The following is a 19,042-nucleotide window of genomic DNA, read 5'->3' on the forward strand; positions in this document are numbered from 1 at the left end:
GGGTGTCCCCCGCAACCCCCTCTCACTATACTGTCTAGGTCGGAACTTTCAAAGCGGTCATTTTGTCCGAAACCGAGCCTACTTGTTGCATCGCATGCACATATTGCACACACAGGCAAGAGTGAATGTTGTCTTCTTGCCATTGGCGTAATTTTAGGGGGGGGACAGGGGTGTTTGTCCCCCCCCCCAACTTTCATGTTACACCATTTTGTCCCTATTAATTTGACTGTCGCACCTTTCCTTCAGATGTCATGTCCCCCCCAACATTTTCTGCAAAGTTACTCCACTGCTTCTTGCTGGGTGTAACCACACCCATACAAGATTTCGGAGGTTGACAGCTGAACATCCTACTGAAACCAAGTCTTCTGAAAGCACTTACTGCAAATGAAGATATTCATTAAAAGGATAGCTCAGAGGCCAGCACTTACTTCCTCCTGAGTGGCGTGAGAAGGGAAGACCTTGTCCAACTCAAATGAAACTGGCTTGCCCCGGTGGGAGAGGTGCAGGATGGCATCATCATCTGCATCAAAGCTCACCACATTCATTGCATCCAGGCCCTCTCCATCTTCTCTTGTTACTGGGCGCACCCGGCCAAAAACACGAATGTTTCCTGCCAGACAAAAACGAAAGAAAATTGCAGGATCAGACTCTGCTGGGAAGGGCGTTAGTGGGCCTAGTAGTGGTTAAGCCAAGGAGTCTATTTGTGCAGCAAAAGACATTTTTTTCGAACACGTATGGCAGGTAATTTATATACCATTACCCTCACAATACAAAGGCAGAAATAAGGGTGCTTGAGTTAGCCTCAATGAAGTAGCAGCAACAAGGTTTTATTTACAATAAAAACCTTTGCTTTTCCAGGCCCAACCAGCTCATACGAACCGCTTGTATTCTCCTAATATTACACTTTAATTTTCCATTCTTTCCTCCTGGTCTTGTTAGATCAATTTTTGTTCACTCTACATTCAACCACACACAGATTTTCTTTGCAGACTCAACCGGCAAATTGTGCTGAGGTGTGTAATCACCTATGGCACTGGTCGCTCAAGTGCCATCTCGCTAATTCTCAATGATCGCATGCAAACCCCAAAAGCAAACCAAAATGTAAATAGAAGAAACATTTTACTGTCTAACCAATGGCAGAATTTTTTTACTCTTCAAATGTGTTTCCCTACACTCACCATTTTAGTTTCCTAATCCACAGGAAACATTTACCCTGCACCACACTAATACCAGAAAACAATTTCTCCCTCGCAAGCCATTCTTTCACCCAACCACAAAAACATCCCCTTAAACAACCCTAGCAAAAGCTCATTCGAACCACTAAATAAAAAAGCCCACCTTAGTTTACACGACAAAACGTACCCACAAACTCTCGCTACTTAGATCAAACTACAAACCATTTCCCCTACACTCCCACCAAACGTTTCTATCACATTCACACCTTCCCGAAACACTTCTCAACATTTTCATCAAAATCCCATAAATAAACTAGTGAAAGCAACAGCTCACCTTTAAGCCGAACAAGTTCATTGTGACACCTCTTTCGCAGCTGCATCTCCCGGCGATATTTCCGAAGCAGCCCCTGGTTAGTGACGTTCACCTCCTCAATGATCTGTCCAATCTAAGAGAAACAAAACGTTAGGTGGTTAAAAAAAAGAACATCACCCAGTTTAAACTGAGCAATCTAGGCAGAACAAAAGGATAAAGGTGCGAAACCTACTTCTAACAGGCGACATGGTACAACAGAAGAAACTTGCTTGGCTCACCATTGTACATGTCATCAAACCTTGTCGGGACACTGCCAATTACTTATCCGGTGATAATGTCGATGTGAAAATGAGCGCCAGATGGCAACATTTCCCTAAAAATGCACCCTCCGGACAATCTAACACTTTCCCCAAATATTCTAGGATTGGAGGTAATATACAATGATACTCCTTCTAGAATATTTGGGGAAAGAATTTTAGGGGTCAGGGAACTAAAGTTGACTACCGCTATTGATAGGTAAAACAAATCAAGCATACTGTGTCATTCCTAGAAAGCGATTATACAGACATTCGGTCAGGCTACCTAAAACCAAAAAGGTACCCCTGTGTTGTGGTCTCCAATTGCTACGAGTCAGAGGTGGATTTGGTGGCCCAACACAGAGTGGCGGCCATGGACCGACATCGTTAAGTGATCAACCTCTATGTTAAATAAAAACAAAGCAAAGACTTCAACATCCAACGGCATAACCAAATCGGTCGTTTATGAGCCAGTGCTTTCAGTAACTAATCTCACTCAATGTGTTTCTTCCCATCAAGGAAACATACAAAAAGTAATAGAAAATCACACCTTCTCCCAGCAGATTCAAGCTACTGTCTCCACAGAGGCTTGGATGCCCTTGGAGCGCCCGCTGTCTCTACTGCTATTTACGTCTTGAAAAAACCATAGCAAAAGGAGAGTAAAGGTACTTCGCTGTGTTGGATAACGGAAGAAATGTCTTCCTACTCCCTTATTTTGATAATATGGCTCAGATATTGCAAAAGAAGGCATAAAGGCACTTTTCATGGTTCTCTCAAAACTGCTGAAGGAGGCCTCCCCATGAACAGCCAGTCTATTAATGAGTGTTAGCAAGTTCTTGATCACATTCTTCCTGTTAGAGCTTAACTGATGGAAATGCAATCCCACATGAAGATGCCTATAACATTTAACTATATTGTCAAACAGCATCAGACATACTGTTAACCCAGAATGTAAATGTTTAGGAACTCCAAGACCACTTTCTAGGGCCCCTTAACTTTCTGGCTTCATCCAATTTAATTTCTGGATCAATGAACTATTTTGAGGAGTTCAGAGGAACGTCTCCTGAAGCCCCCTGCCATTGCAAGTCTTTTTGGCTCATTTTGAATATATAGGTCATGGGGTTGTCTTTTGGGAGCTTCTTAAAATGAATGTGTTTTTCCCTTGGTTGATTGCATCACCTTACATTTGTTTTAGGGAGTAGGCTGTTGGCAGCCATTATGTAGTTTTGGCTTCGAAGGTGTAAGCCACTTTACCACATTGGTAACCCAATGTAATTTATTCTAAGTCCTGCTCACAGCCATTTCGTTTTATGGGCTTCCTTTGTTCGGAAATCCATGAGGTAGGCTTAAATGGCTGTTCTGCGAATGTTGGCTCTTTGTGAGCCTAGTAGGGAAGCCTCCATACTTGTTTTCACTGGAGTTGCTCCAAACTATGTCCTTACGCTGACCATATCACGTTCTGCAGGTGTGCTCTGGGTCGAGTGACACATTCATGGGCCAACCAGTAGGTCTGGCCTGCTAACCATTTGTTCCTAATCCCCAAATGTGTTTGTTGTGCATGTCTTGGTAAGCCCCTGTGAGTGCTGGCATTTAAGGGCGAACACTGTACCTAAGCTTTGTCTTGCAACTGCAATTTTTCAGAAGAGCCCATTTATTTACCTGCTGGAGGATTTCCTGATGCTGCTACAATTTAAGGGCCACTTTTTGCCATATTGCCCGATTTGTGTGTGCTGTTCTGATCTCTGGTTTGATTTTCTTCTGCTGGACGTCAATCACGGGCATCGCCTGTCCGTCTGCTGTATCCACTTGTGTGCTGGGTCAGGCCTTGAATGCTGGGATCAGCGCCAAGGTGTTCCGCCACAGTTTTTCCATTTTAACTGATGAGGTTGTCCCTTCCTTGGTGCTTGAATCGGCCACTGCATGGGGATGCATTGGCACTGCAACACCCTGCCTCATTTGGTGTTCAGGAAGGTCTTGGGTCCCCTGCACCCTCTTCTTCATGGGACCATCTTCTGTGGCTGGGCACTCTTGTTGTCCAAGCCGGGTTCCCTCGCCACCCTACAATTTCCTTTGCTATTGCTTTCCCTTCTGGTTTGAGGGACTCATGAGAAGGGCGCTTTCTTTCGGTCAGTGTTGTTGGCTCAGCGTTCCAGTCCCTTGGAAGCCACATCCAGCAAACAGCACCTAGGAAAGCTTTCTGGAAGAAAACCGTGACTACTTGCCTCTGGAACCTGGCGTGGTGGGTTATTCTCTATAGTCACCCCTCATGGATTCTTTTGGTCTGAGGGTCAAGACTTTTCAGAAGAGTCTTGGCTGCATTTTCCCCATTGTTCAACATTGGGTATTTGCCTGCTGTATCTTCTTCTGAGGCTTCTGGTTCCTGAAACAGTCTCTAGTTCTCTTCATTGGGGTCTGGTCCTACCGTAGTTTCCTGCCAAATCGGCATCTGTGGGGTCAAACTTCGACTTTTCCCCCATACACCTGGCTTTCCTATTGACTTGTTCCCATGTACTTCTATGGGAACTTTCTACTCACCCGAAACTCTTCTAATGTTATTTTGGGGGTAACTGCCTACCCAAGGACATGTTTCCTTTATGCAGGTTGGGCCCAGTGAGTTTTAGGCCAAAGACTAGATCTGTAGCACTGATCTGGGATGTTTAATGCCTTATTTAAAGTTATTCTCCAGTGAAAGCATATTTATACAAACTATTTTTCCCTGAAGAGTAGTGCTTTGGTGATTGTTGCCAACGTGTCTCTAGATTTCATTGGCGGCATGTAGCTGTGTTCTGGAATTGCTTGGTGTTTTATCCACCTTCTCAGAACTGTAGTACCGAACCCTTGTCATGGTTACACCATGTAAGAATTCGCAATGTAAAAAGATAAACAGGGGCCACACGTACAGCCTGGATTTCTAAAGTGAATACCAGACCCATGTTATGTCTCCCAATTCACCTCCAAATCAAGCCCCTCACAACTTCCAACCTAGTATCATTTAAAATATCTGCATTTGGAAAGTGTACACAATGTTATGAAATTGGTAAAATTGCCTCAAAAGCACATCGTTACAGAGTGCAGACCAAGAGTCAAATGAAGTTCTAATCTACACAGTCATCAAGAAGGAAATCACAAATACACAGGACATAGGACATTACAGTTCGGGCCATTGCACAACTTTGCGGAATCAATGCTTTAAGTCAGTGACTCAAAGGAATCTGGGTGTGACGTGAGTCTCTGGAATGGTGATGCATTCTCTGTAAATAATTGAAACCGCCTCTTTTTATGAGGGAGATTATTAGCAGCCTTGTGTAGTCATGCTTCCCAAACACAGGCCTCATATAGACTGGTTTCTGTAAGGATTAGGGCGTCCAGGGACTATCCAAGTAAGAGACATTTCAAAGCATGTTTTCTGAATAATATGACATGTAAAGGGAAGAGACGGCCTTCTGGGCAGGTAGAATAGCAGCTAAATATTCGAAGCTGCAAGGGGTGGGCACTCCTGCATGCTCCTCGAGGATGCTGTAAGTAACCCTAGGGGGAAGGCTAAAATGCCCGACAAGGATGGGAAGCCAAAGCGCTCTTAAAAGTGGGTAGCGTGGCTAGAGTGACAAGGCTTCACTTTCAGCTAGGGTTAGAAGGCCGACACACAAGTACAATTATTCCACATACAAGTTTACAAAATACAGCACAGTGACACACTGAAAAGTATATACCTTAATAAAGTCACACACATAAAAGTATCCGTTCAAACAAAAAAACTTCATTAATAAAAAGATAACAAGTAGATTTAAAAACAGTAAAGTCCACACAGGGACCAGGGACACTGATTCACCAAAATGCCCGGAGTAGCTGAAGTGACATCACAGACCTGATGATATCACAGGAAAGTCACTTGACCTTTGACCCGGATGGCATTAGTTTCCCCTTTAACCTTGGGGTCATCACCAGAAGTTGCTTACAGGCATAACAAAAGTACATACACTTCAACATTGTAAAATATCAATTGGGTACTTAAGCAGACATGGATATTTTAGATACCAAGCACATTTTAACAAGGGTACTGCCTTCATATGTCCTGGATGGGGTCATATGATGACCCGTTTAGACCCAGTAAACATAGGCTGAGACACTGCCCTAGATATGCCACTTTAGCATTGTATGAGCAGTTACTTCCATAGTATGCCAATTACAGCTGCATATCAGTTATAGTTCTATGAAAATTGGAGCCCCTACACATTGCCAGTTGCTGCAATAAAACAGTATCCAAAAATCGATAGATGCAAGTCACTACAGTGCACATGAGTATTAATGCTTTAATGAGGATTTGTTATTTATGTAGCGCTTTCGCCAAACGCTGTACATAGCACATATTAACATACAATTATCATATCAACCGAAGTTAGTACTCATTTATCAACCTCGGATTCGAACCTGCGACCTGCAGATCACACAGATTGCAGCGAGCCCTCAACCCGCTGAGCTATCCTACCACTTTGCTATTAAAAATGCAATGCCACCATAAGAAACATGTAAAAACTGGCTGCACAATGCATGCCAGACACGTAATAACACTTACGTTTTCTGTAGCATTGATTATGCACAGTAAGACATACCTAGACTGGTTGCACCAAAATGCCACTCTAATCATGTAATAAAACCTATGCCCATAAAAATATACAATGCCACAATAAGGACTGGCTGCACCCAAATGCCAGTCTAGCCAGTGATCACTTATGATTGGTTTATCAGAGATGCCCAGCACAAAACGTCACAGTAAGAAATGGCTTGACTAGCTGCACCAAAATGATAGTCTGGACACGCAATAACACTCATCATGCTAACTTTATTATCGATACCCAGTAAAAATGCCATGCCACATTAAGAAATGACTAGACTGGCTGTACCAACATGCCAGTCTAGCCACTAATAACACATCATGCCTGCTTTATCAGGGATAACCATTAAGTTTTAGTGCACACCCCTATTGCCACACCCTCACCAAATGTCCCCTCCGCCTCCCACTCTCCTCCAGCCCTCAAAATCAGCTCCTTTGTGCCCAGCATTACCTCTACGTCCCTCGTCCTCACCCCAGTACTTGCATATGAGGCAAGGTGCTTCATAGGTGGCTTCACGGGGCCTCCGGCCCGGCTATCACCCTAACACTTCGTGAAGGTTACTCTATCCTCAGACAGGACAGGCTTGCCAAAACAGGAAGGGGAAGTAGCTCTAATATTCAAAGAGGATATATCCATTAGGCCTTCTCCACCAAGGAGAATGGAATGTAGACATTCTATCAGCTAAACTAGCTCTCTCGCCAAAAAATACTATAAATATCCATGTTGTTTACCGTCCACCGGGAGCCACTTCTGACTTCCAGTGTCAAGTCACCCACCTTCTAGGGAATAATATAAAAAAAAATCTACAAAAACACTACTCCTAGGCAACCTCAATCTAGGTTTCAACGACCCCAATGACAAAACTGCCACATCCCTCACGAAGGACCTTATTGACCTTGGCTTATCTCAGAAAGTCACTTCTCCCACTCACGGGAAAGGTCGTATCCTAGACTGGGTTATAGACCAGAACTGTGACACAACCATTGTGTCCAATATTGGCCTCCTATGGACAGACCACAACTGCCTACAATTCACTATCCCATTAACACCATGCACCAAACCTAGTATACCAGCACCGGCTACACTAGCTAGAAGCGCAAAAAAAACTCACTGCAGAGAACATCAGTGTTTGTCTTAACCTCTCATGCCTGGCACCACCATTCTCAGACCATAACATCTTAGCAGAATTATTCAAAAGACACACTTACCAGTGCAATCAACAGTCGCCCCACTAGAAAATAAAAAAGAAAACATCATTCCACTCCAACTCCTGGTTCACAGAAGAGCTCCAAAACCTGCACAATTCCAAATGCCAGGTGCTTAAAACATGGCAGGCTAACCCCTGTGACATCACTAAAGCCAACTTCCAATCCATTGCTAAAAAGTACAAAGACTCCATATTCAAAGCCAAATCTGAAGCTTACATAAATAGAATCTCCTCTGCTAACTCCCAAACTAAAGAACTCTTTACTATCTTTAAAAAATTAACAGTACCTCCCATATGCACTGACAAGATCGTTAAAGATGAAGCCTGGTGCACCAGCATACAATCTGCTATGCTATAAAAAAATAGACCTCCTCCAAAACAAATCTCAGACCATTACAAAGCATTACCTAAGCAGAACCACCAGAAGCAGACACGGCCCAAACCCACAAATATCAACTTTCCTGAATTCTCATTTACAGAAATCTCTGAAGTAGATGTTATAGACATCCTTAAACATCTCAAACCCTCCCAATGCATGTGCGATGTATGCCCACCCAAAATCATCAAAGAATGCGCTGAGCATATCGCTCCTCTCCTTACTGCCTTCATCAGCGCCTCATTTAAAACAGGCATAGTCCCTGACAGCCTCAAAGAGGCATGGGTGCGTCCACTCCTAAAAAAACCTATGCTAGACCCCTCTCAACCTAATAACTATCGACCCATAACAATCGTCCCGTTTCTTCTACAAATACTAGATAAGACCGCCCATAGACAAATCCAACTTTACCTCGAAACTAACTCAATCCTAGGAAAGAGACAGTCGGGGTTCCGCAAAGGACACGGAACTGAAACCGCCTTACTAGATTTAAAAAATCAAATCAACATCCTTGACAAGGGCAAGCCTGCCCTACTCCTGCTCCTAGACCTCTCAGCAGCATTTGATCTGGTTGACCACAACACCCACACCAATCACCTCACGCATGCTGCACACTTCTCCAATCACGCAGCAACCTGGGTCACCTTCTTAGAAGGCAGAGCCATGAAAGTGTTCTCCAACATAGCCAATGCAGAGTCCACTATCATACACTGTGGTGTCCCCCAGAGATCCTGTACTGCCTCCACTCTTTATAATCTATTTTCAAAACCCCTTTTTGATAAGCTGGATGCACTTGGGATCACATACACAAACTATGCTGATGACACCCAGGTGCTCCTTCCCCTCACTGGGATCACCAAGACGCTACAACTCTTCAGCAAATTTACTCCACAATCCAAGCATGGATGGCCACTAATGGCTTGTGCCTCAATGGGGACAAAACTGAAATCCTCATTCTTGGTCAAAAGTCGACACTAGCCAAACTGGGTTCGACCTATCTCAACTTCTGTATCGACAACAACGTCATCCCAGTCCTGTCCTCTGTTAAAATGCTCGGAGTCCACATTGATGCTACACTATCCATGGATAAACAAGTTAGCGTCATTGCCTCGGCCTCCGCACTGAGTACTAAACTCATTAATGCTATAAAGCCATTTCTAACAAAGGACAACTGCCTCTCTATTGCCAGAGCCACCATAGGAGCCATATTGGATTACTGCAATGCCCTCCCTAGCTGGCACCTCCAAAAGAAACCTAGCTAGACTCCAAACCACCCAAAATAACTCTTAAAGCAGCTTTCAGTATACCTAAAAGAACACATTACACAAGCAAGAAAAACTGTTCACTGGCTCCAAATCAAAGACTGCATCACATTCGAAATTCTCACTACCACACACAAATGCATCAACTTCTCAGCACCCTCGTACCTATCAGACACACTAGCCAGAACACTTTCAACAAGGCCCACCAGACTAGGGTACACCAACCAACTCACAGTGCCCCAAATCAATAGGGCCAAGGAAGGAGGCATATGCTTCCCCTATCTTGCCCCAAAGCTATGGAAGGCGCTCCCCACCGCCCTCAGAGCCGAAACCTCTCTCCATGCCTTCCGCAAAAACCTTAAAACTTCCCTCTTCAACTAGTATGCTAGTTCAGTGCCTGTATTTTGCATGCAACTATGCAATGTTCACCTACTGTAACGAACGCCTCAATGCCACCCGCACCTTTTCTGTTTTTCTCGTGTGTAACTAAGCTATGAGCAACCACTCTAACCAGCGCCACAATGCCCACGGGCTGCTGTGCGCTTAACAAATGGGAATAAATAAATAGGCAAGTACTGGGATGAGGAAGAGTAGGACTAGGAGAAATGAAGATTACTGGTAAGTAACCCAGGCATTGAACGCATGAAAACACAGGTATACAGCACAGCATTCACATGTGCACCCATTCACTCACAAATGCACACCCAGCCACCTATACATTATGCACTCACACACGACAATATATATATACACACAGAAAAAAACATGTTCTTACCTTTCCCTGAATCAGTTGTTTCTCTGATGAACTCATCTGTAGGTAGGCCTTGTTAGGGAAATTAGGCCCCTTCCTCAGCACAGTCACATCCGATGGTTCCATCACCCCAATTTGTGAGGTGACCGTAGACTTTTCTAAACCCTTGGCAGCCAGGAAGCCAATTAATTAATTGTCCTGTCCTTCACTGTGCAGGGACTTGCGTATCAAAGTCTTCAATACCTGAGATGATGGATTCATTTTTAAAGGCTCTGACAGTACATCAAAGAAATATGGTCATTGTGAATGCTAACAAACCGGACACACCCGAACCAAGAGAAGCTTTGCAGAATAAAACCCTGGCTTGGCTACAGTCTAAATTTGGAGAAAGTTGTATTAGAACTATGGACCTCAGATTCTTGCAAAGAGTCCAAATCAAGGAGTGGTCCGGGATGAACGGCTCATACTGTATTGTTATTGGCTGTGGTTGTAGTAATCTTCCATCTTTCTGAATAGCTCTAATAAGCTAGGGAAACTGTCATCAGACACTAATGTAAGAATTTTAATTGACCGACTTCTCTTATACCTGCTTTATTTGTACTTCTATGTTTTATGTTTAATTGTAGCGATCTGAGGCCTGTGAGCGAGTTAGCACTTTATAAAAATTAAATAAAAAATAAAATCTTCGCCAAGCTCAAGGCGAACCTCCAGAGACACAATCTGACCTGTCCAAGTGCCCCTCAGAGTGCCCCTCAGAGTGCAGGACTTCAGGAACCGAAGGAAATTGTCCGGCCAAATCGCGTCCTTTGTTGGTGCTGCAGAAAAGGTGCCAAAACGGCAGAGTGACCCAAGAAGTTGTGGAAAGCCGTGCCAGAGGTCCTCCCTTGAGAATGCTGCTGAGAGATCCTGTCCATTGTCCTGCCTTTCGTCATCAGACCAAGGAATCCTGAGGTCAGGTCCAGTGCTGCCACATCGAGGAGACTCCAGCCACGAAGATGTTTTCTAAACGAAGGTACAGTGGGGAAAAAGGTATTGCTTACCTTGATCCGAAAAGTCACTCCAGAGCGTTGGACTTCACGCAGACCTATCCAGTGTAACCCCCTCTTAGCTCTGCGGTAAGCTGCTGCTGCTTATTAATATCCATTCTGCTGCTTGTCAAGTCTGAGAGCTCTGCGAACTGCCTTCAGCTAGGGTTGCATTTTGGGCCTTAAAAGACTTGCTGTGCGAAGAAACTACCTCTAGTATCTGAAGACTCTCTAGTATTAAATTAACCATCTATTTTCCTTCCTAAAAGTCATGATCTAATGTGGGTTTGCAGAGTAAATGTACTTACCGTATTTCCTCTAGGTTTTGAAAGTGCACATTATTACCGACAATACGATGGAACTGTCATTACTGTCAAAAGCTGTAACAATTGTAACCGCGAGCAACTACAAACTAAGGAGTGGCCTTTCAAAAAGTGTTCTAAAGTGTTTTGTTTCAATGTACTGAGTATTTTAAAGTAATTCTTGTGTATATAATAAATCTATATTTTACTATACATTTATTGATTAAGTGTTTCTTTGAATTGCTTTACTAACTAGGTTCAGTGTACTTACCTACAGCTCACATCTTCCTCTAATGATAAGCCCGACTGCTCTGCCACTCTACCAAGGTTCCATGAGTACATACCGATACTAAGTTGGGGGATCTACAAACCACTGGGATAGTTTTGTTAAGTCCAACCTTCCAGAGGACTTTGGAAAAACTCCCCTAACAGGCCTCTCTGGCTCCCGTGCTCCACACATCCAAGGAACCAGGTCTGGTGCCTGTCATGTGCAGGTCATGGGAGCGGGAGCCTTCAATGTCCTGTTGGGAAACTGTGCAGGGGCGGGCTCTCCGACTTAAGAAATAATTTCCATTATGGCTCAAAAAAGAAATTAAATGTAAAGAGGGCTCTCTTCCGAGCCCTCTTTACTTTGGGTTTCTCACTGCCTCTGGAACCCTAACGAGGGGTCACAGAGGCAGTTCCAGGGGGTCGCACAGGAGTTGCCATTTGCGACCCTAAATGACATCCCTGTAAGGGACCTTAACCAAAGATAAGTACCCAACATAAGGTAACAGAGGGGTGAAAATAACCATACCACCATACAACTTAACAAGCAGGTAAGTACATAGGAGCCCCCCCCAAATACACATCCCAACCCTAGTACATGTGGAAGGCCGTAGGCCTGTTGGTCAGCACCTAACAAATATGGCAGGGTATGGGCTTAAAAGGAGAAACCAAAGTTTGCCCAAAGGAAAAATGGTTTAAAAAAAATACAAGGCCTTAAAACACTGTGTTCAATACATTTAAACTGCCTAGGGCCTTATAAGAGTATTAATGCCCAGTCACCCATACTATTACATTAAAGCCACAGAAGATGAAACAACCCCAGCCAACCTTGGTGAAAGCTTCCAAGAATCAGACATTTCAGTAACAGTTACCTGCCTGATACGTTTCATGGGAAAATATACAGTTACAGTATGCACTTACAGTGTTGCAAATACATTTCATAATGCAGAAATGAGTTGGATGACTAGTAATGGGAAAAGTTGAAGGGCCAGCCATACTACTAGAGGCAAGTCTGATCTACCCCACTGGTGCAAATGCTGCCACAATAACCCCCACAGAAGTGCACAGGAGACCCCAAGGAAGTATTCCAGGTGGAGAAGATGGACCCAGAAGAACAAGTTGCAAACCAGGAGGACCCCCAGATGAAAGTCTTCCCAGGAATCTCTACCACAGACCAATGAGTGAGTATTATGAATAATCACCCTTCGCAGGACCCCAAGATAGGTACTCGCAATGGTGGTTTTGGTGGAAACTGTTTGTGATCCGAAACAACCTGTTAAGTGAAAGGCTCTTTTGCACAGGTTTGGTTTTCAGCAATCTGGTTCCCTGCACCCTGAGCCAACGACGATCCCAGCGACACATGAGAACAAAGGCTCCTCTAGGACATTACTTTCATGTTAGGAGTGAAAGATCTCATGAAGAAGATTCCAGGAAGAATGGAGAACCCCGAACAGACAATTCCCAGCAGCAAGGTGAACAAAAGAAGAAAGCAGCATAGCAGCAAACGGTCCCAGGACAGAGACAACGGCTGGAGGCACCCTCGTGCATTCCAAACTTAGGATCTGGCAGAGTGATGAACTCTCAGCACCCCTCTGCACTCCTGCAGCAGCCCACAGCCAAGCAGAATATCCTGGTGGTAAATGGCAGGGTGAGGCAGTAAAATGTCCCAGAAACAGTTCCGAACAGCTGATGTGGTGAATCTTCCAGAAATCCCGACTGGACTAGCAGCAGAAAAACCCAAACCGGGATGTGCCCAAGCCACTGTGCATTGCCATTATAGCCAGGTAATGGTTAAAAACAATGGGAATCACAGCATAAATCTGCTTCAGCAGGTCAGTAGACATGTCTCCTCAAGGTTACCAACAAGCAAGAGTTCTGGGCAAGGCAGAACCTAAATATCCCTGTGAAAGGCCCCAAAGCCAGCCCATCAATCACAAAAAGGGGCTTGAGGGCAGAGGGTCAGGTAGCTAGCCATATGTGATTGTCAAAGGGACTACCACGCAGTCAAAGCCACCCCACAGGAAGTAGGAGGGCAAGTCCAGGGGCCTATACAACCCTACACCATTTAGGACCAATAAGGAGGCTGCCATGACAGGCTCACAAGGAGCCCACACAAATGCCATTTTGAGCCTACCTCATCTCACATAGACAAAGGGAAGTCTTAGATTTCAAAAACAAACATTGGTACCCCAATGGCCATCAAAAAGGTACAGTGGGCTACCAATGCGGTAAACTGGCTTGCACTCTTGGTGAAGCCAAGATTAAAAGCACATATACCACCAACCTATTCCCTAAAACCAATTTATAGTGACACAGCAGGGCAGAAATAGTGTGCATGAGAGGTGAGCCAACACCATATACCTTATTTTAGGTATAAAGGGATGGAATGGCAGGGTGACTTCAGGAGGAGTCCTTCTGGCCACCAAAAAGATCAAGTAATCAAAAAAGATAGGATGGACTATCCTAGTGCTACTCACCAGTGACATGTGTGAAATCCTAAAGTAGTGAGCAATCCACAGTGGGGGTTGCCAAACTGTTTAATATATGTATAGAGTCAATTTTACTTACCTTTAATCATATGAAGTGTGCGTTAGTGTAATACATTAGAGTGTTTTTGCACTGCCGTTTGGGTTGCCTTTTATTTATCATCTTGTTAGTTAAAAGCACTACTCAGCAGTACTCCCCCCACCCTCCGTAGTTCAGCATGGTTACTCAGCCTTGGTACTGTCAAGAGAATGATTCATTTTAATTCTGGTTGGGACAACTCTGTTGGCTCAGGTTGGCTTTTCTAAGTCCTACCTCAGGTAGAGACTTGGACAAAACCTCTTAACAGCAACCCTGACAGAGATGTTAATGTAATGTTACTGTTGCCACCTATGTGGTCTCTATGCACTCTGGCAGATCTGTAATGCAAGGAGGGAGGGTGGGTGGTTAGTAAGATTGAGAGGGAAGAGAGCTGTGATGTGCTGTTGGCAGCTTCAGTTCAGAGACACTGTTCACTGAGCGTAGGTGCGATTTTCAGATGTTGGCCACCATACAGTGATGTGCAAGACTATGTGTGGTTTGTTTTGAAGTATGTGCAGTTTATGGTGCTTGTAGAGGTTTGGGTGTGCTCAGTTCAGAGTTTGAGAGGTGTATGCAGAACAGTGGGTTTTTAGTACGGTTTGTTAGTGTCAATACAATTCCTGTTGCTAATCCATCGAAGTGCATCACATATCCCAGCCCTGAAAATCCATCGAAGTGCATCACATATCCCAGCCCTGAAAATCCATCGAAGTGCATCACATATCCCAGCCCTGAAAATCCATCGAAGTGCATCACCTATCCCAGCCCTGAAAATCCATCGAAGTGTGTCACATTTCCCACCCGAAAGAGTCCATCTAGGATGTACGAATATAGGTAATAAGAGGCGAGGCAGTTAATGGAGCATAGTGATTGCTGTATGCCCTTAGAACCACCCTTCCCTTGTCAGTCGCTGCTTGTTGACGGCTGCAGACTTCACAGGCAAACACAGACAGGAGCAGCTTCTTCTGGAGCTGTGGGGCCTTTACCTTAGAAGCTGATCGCTCTAAATATCGCATCTACCCAATGAGAGGGCTGAGGCGGGACAGGGGGCGGGAAGCAACACAGAGGACCAGGAAGCGGAGTAAGGGGAACAGCGCTTGCAGTGCAACAAGGTTTAAATGCACAAAAAGTCACAAATAATACCTTAGAGGGGTCAGGCAGCGGAGGGGTACAAGCATGCAATCTCTGTTTAAGGGCAGAAGCGGACAGCCCTTCAGTGTAACAATTACTTCAATGTCATTCCAGCCAATCTGCAACTGGGTGGGCTAGAAGTATCTACCTCTGAGGCATGGTAGCCAATCTTCGGCCTAGGATAGGCATGAGGCGGCTTGCTAAAGAAGCTGTAGCAAACGTTTCCAGGTGGTCAAGAGTGTTACTAAAAGAACTGAAATCCCTTTAAAAAGAGAAACTAAGGACTTGCATCAATGCTAGCTAGTTGGGTTTTGGGCTCCTTCTCTGAAATCACATACTCAACTTCGCTAAAACAAATGTTTGACACACCTTCAGACGAAGGACGGATGTTCATGTAAAGCAACGCTCGCATTTCAGTGAAAAATGACTTCCTGGTCCCACAATAACACCTGCTTGCCAAGGGTGGGGCAATTCATTAAGCACAGCTCTGATAAAATACACTTTGCCGGGACACCTTCTGACCAAGGCTGGGATGATTATTGGCAACACTTGCAATCCTTGTCTTACAGTGGCAACAGCTTGCCAAGGCTGTAAGCCTGGCTTAAGTATCACGGTAAGGGAAATGGTCAAAGGGCCACCTAGAGCAGCGAGAGGACACCCAGTGTATACATGCAGTAAGACTCTTGCACCATTACTCACCTCAACGCGGGCATTTTTCAGCGCCTCCTGCAGCAGGCTAGGGAAATCTCGCACTTGTCTTTTCAGGCCATTGTAGTCATTGGTCAAGGTTTTTAGTGCCGGTTGGAGAGAGAGGAGGTTGAAACGTACCCCTGTGGAACAGAAAGGCAGATTTCTAAACAAACCAAATAGTATTTGGAGGACGACACTGGGTCAGAACAGATTTTCCCATACGCAAGAACTTGTTACTGACCCTGGTGTAACCGTCTTAATGGACACAATCTTCCTCCCACATATTTCAAAACTCTTGAAATGACTTCAGGCACAAACACCATTTGGAAATCGTAATATAGCCACCATGTGGTGGATGGAGTAATTTGATGCAAATGAAACAGGAGTGAAGACGATGAGTGATTGGAGGGAGGGAGATTGTACTGATTAAAAAGCCATTTAATTAATTATGTTTTATTTAATTAAGGCAAGGCAAGACACCAAAGTGGTTCCGCTTCAAAATCTCTACAGCTCTATGTGAGGCACAGCTGCCATCGCCAAAATGGAGTCTACTGTTGTCACAATTTCACGTCAGCAATGAATGCTTGGCAAAGCTATCCAAAGAGCCCCACATGGAAAGACTGATTGTTGTCCAACCAGGGAACATCTCTCTGCAAGAATGAAATACCTCTTCATCCCTGATCGCATGCTCCTCAATCCATTCATGGATACCCTGTGCGACAGTGTATGATTCATTTTCAAGAACTCAACAATTAAAATTGTGATTGCCTGCTCAGAAAATACCTTTTATCTCTCAGGAACCGCAAAACAAAGAACTGCCATGCATTCTGTACTCCTTGACAGAGGCGTAGTCAGGATTGTCTAACAAGTGGGGCCTGAAGCTAATGTATTCGGACCCGCCACAATGGCATTAACGTCTGTAAATGCCCACACAGCACTGCCGAGTGGGCATTTAAAGATTTGGGGTGGGCCTTGCCTGCTCAGGCCCTACCCGGTCAACACCTCTGCTGCTTGGATGGGGCACAGAACCATGACAGCATCCAGACAACTAACTCTCTTCTCAGTCTTTCATGGATGCATAGAGGAAAAGGTAAGTAGGCTGATCTAATGAGAAATGTAGCAATCAGAACCCTCCCTCCAATACCTTCTACCCCCAGCCACCTTGGGAAAGAAAAATAAATTTGAACCAGAGAGTAGCTATCTTTCGAAAAGGGCAAAGACAAGAGAATCTAGAATGGCTTGTAGCTCACCCACACAACGAGCAGAGACTATTGTGTGAAGGAAGTCTTAATTGAAAGAATCCTGGACTGGCATGAACATTCAGTACTGGATTAAAGTTCCAAGACAAAATGACAAAAGATTTGTTGGTGGGTAAGAGCGGGGTAGACCTTTAACAAGCTGAACTATCAGTAAAGAAAAATTAAAACATTTTATGGGTGCTCTCTCAAAGGCAGAGCAGCTATGCAGCCGTACAGTGTGACCAAACGGTAGCAATTTTGTCTGTCCAATGATAAATCCTATTCTCAAGGTACCAAACAGTACGCATCCAATGGGACCAAGTTACACAAAAGATCAAAGTTCAAGTCCACAATTAGCAGATCCCCAAACGGACCCCTTGGGTGGATACCCTCTTTCGAGATAAACAGCGGTTATTACTTGTTCTGACCGGGTGTGAAGATATACAACTGGGTAAAAACGCAAATAGAATGAGTCACCTTCAGGTGCACACCTCACTCACAAAACGATACACCCTCTACAAGTTAAATGGTGCATCAATGCGCTCTTTTCCTGCCATATGGGCAATTGAGAGCACTGCTTGCTTCCTCCTCCTGCAACTCCCTTCCAACCTCTACAGTGTTTCTCCCAGCCTTCCTACCAATACCTTCCTCATTAGTCTCCCTTTCTCCCTTCTGCCTTCTCCCTCCATGATCAATCCACCTCCTTCCTCTGCTCCACCACAACCAGCTCTCCCCAACTTTCCTCTTCTATTTTGTCTGCTGCTGTCTGTGTCGATTTCACCAACTCCTAATGCCTACAATACAGCGAAGGTCCCAGTGGCTTGTATTCAGTCCCAGCCTCGCCAACTGGGCTGTTTAAGTGTGATTGCACCTACGCAGGGTAATTGTTACTGGACTGGGATTTCTATGTTCTGTGTCTGCGCTTTGGCACACTTGCCAGCAATGAGGGTCTGTGAGTCTGAGCAGTAATGCGTACCAAGCTTACTTGATCTTGGGGCGCACACATGTGGTCCTAGCGCTGGTGGGCAGACCGCCTTTGTCCTGTGTCTTGACTGTGGCTGATGCAGTGGTTGAGTTGTACAGTAATACCACAAAGGTGAACACAGTAATGTGTGCCAGGTTGGTTTAAAGATTTCAAATGACCAAACACTGCACCACAGCAATACATTACTTCGCAACTTGGGTGTACCCTTAAAGGGATAAGGGTAACATGGTCACACTTTAATTTTAATCCTGTTTGGATTATCACTAACAAGGGTGGTGACTCACGATTCTGGACTCCTGGAATATCACTACTATGATGCAGGAGATTACTCCTGAGGTTCTCTTGTCACGTAGTTCTCTGGTTATCGCTACTGTGACCAGGGAGATTACTCCAGAGTTTCTCTGGACTCTGGATTGGCCCCGAACCTCCATCGGGTCACCCACTGTTCCAGTTACCTGGTGTGTGACGGGACTGCATCACCGGTTCTTCCTGGGAAGTTGGGCTGACTATTCGCTTCAGCGTCTCTTGGTTTCGTCACTCTGCTCCCCGCTTCATCCTTGCAACTCTGATGCGACTTAGACCACATGGCTCTGGCGCAGTTACAGAACCATACATTCCACTTAGAGGTCACACCACTGCTGGTTTCTCTCTCTTGGGGTTGGTCAGGAGCTTGCTTTTCGACATTGTGCTCCACTGACCTTTCCTCTGCCGTCCCCACCAGTGGGATCAGCGTCCTTGCAGCTTAGTGTTCCCAGGTTCGAAATTTCAGGGGTATGCTGGCTTCACGCTGGTTGCTTTCTCTTCGTCCTAGTCCTTTCTCACCATTTACTGGGGCTGGATCCTCCC

General features: G+C 44.9%; 1 protein-coding gene across 5 annotated transcripts in view; it reads right to left on the bottom strand.

The window, feature by feature from the left end:
* The window catches only part of KIFC3 (kinesin family member C3), a 632,740-nt gene that overhangs the window by 51,709 nt on the left and 561,989 nt on the right, over nt 1-19,042 (bottom strand). For all 5 annotated transcript variants that reach the window (XM_069654325.1, XM_069654315.1, XM_069654306.1 and 2 more), the window contains 3 exons: nt 15,983-16,113; nt 1,510-1,621; nt 429-610 (listed from right to left, as the gene is read on the bottom strand). In XM_069654325.1, the coding sequence (XP_069510426.1) occupies nt 429-610; nt 1,510-1,621; nt 15,983-16,113 (425 nt within the window). The remainder of the gene's footprint in view (nt 1-428; nt 611-1,509; nt 1,622-15,982; nt 16,114-19,042) is intronic.

Source organism: Ambystoma mexicanum, chromosome 1p (assembly GCF_040938575.1).
Source record: "Ambystoma mexicanum isolate Mex_15411 chromosome 1p, UKY_AmexF1_1, whole genome shotgun sequence".
NCBI classification, from domain to species: Eukaryota; Metazoa; Chordata; class Amphibia; order Caudata; family Ambystomatidae; genus Ambystoma; species Ambystoma mexicanum.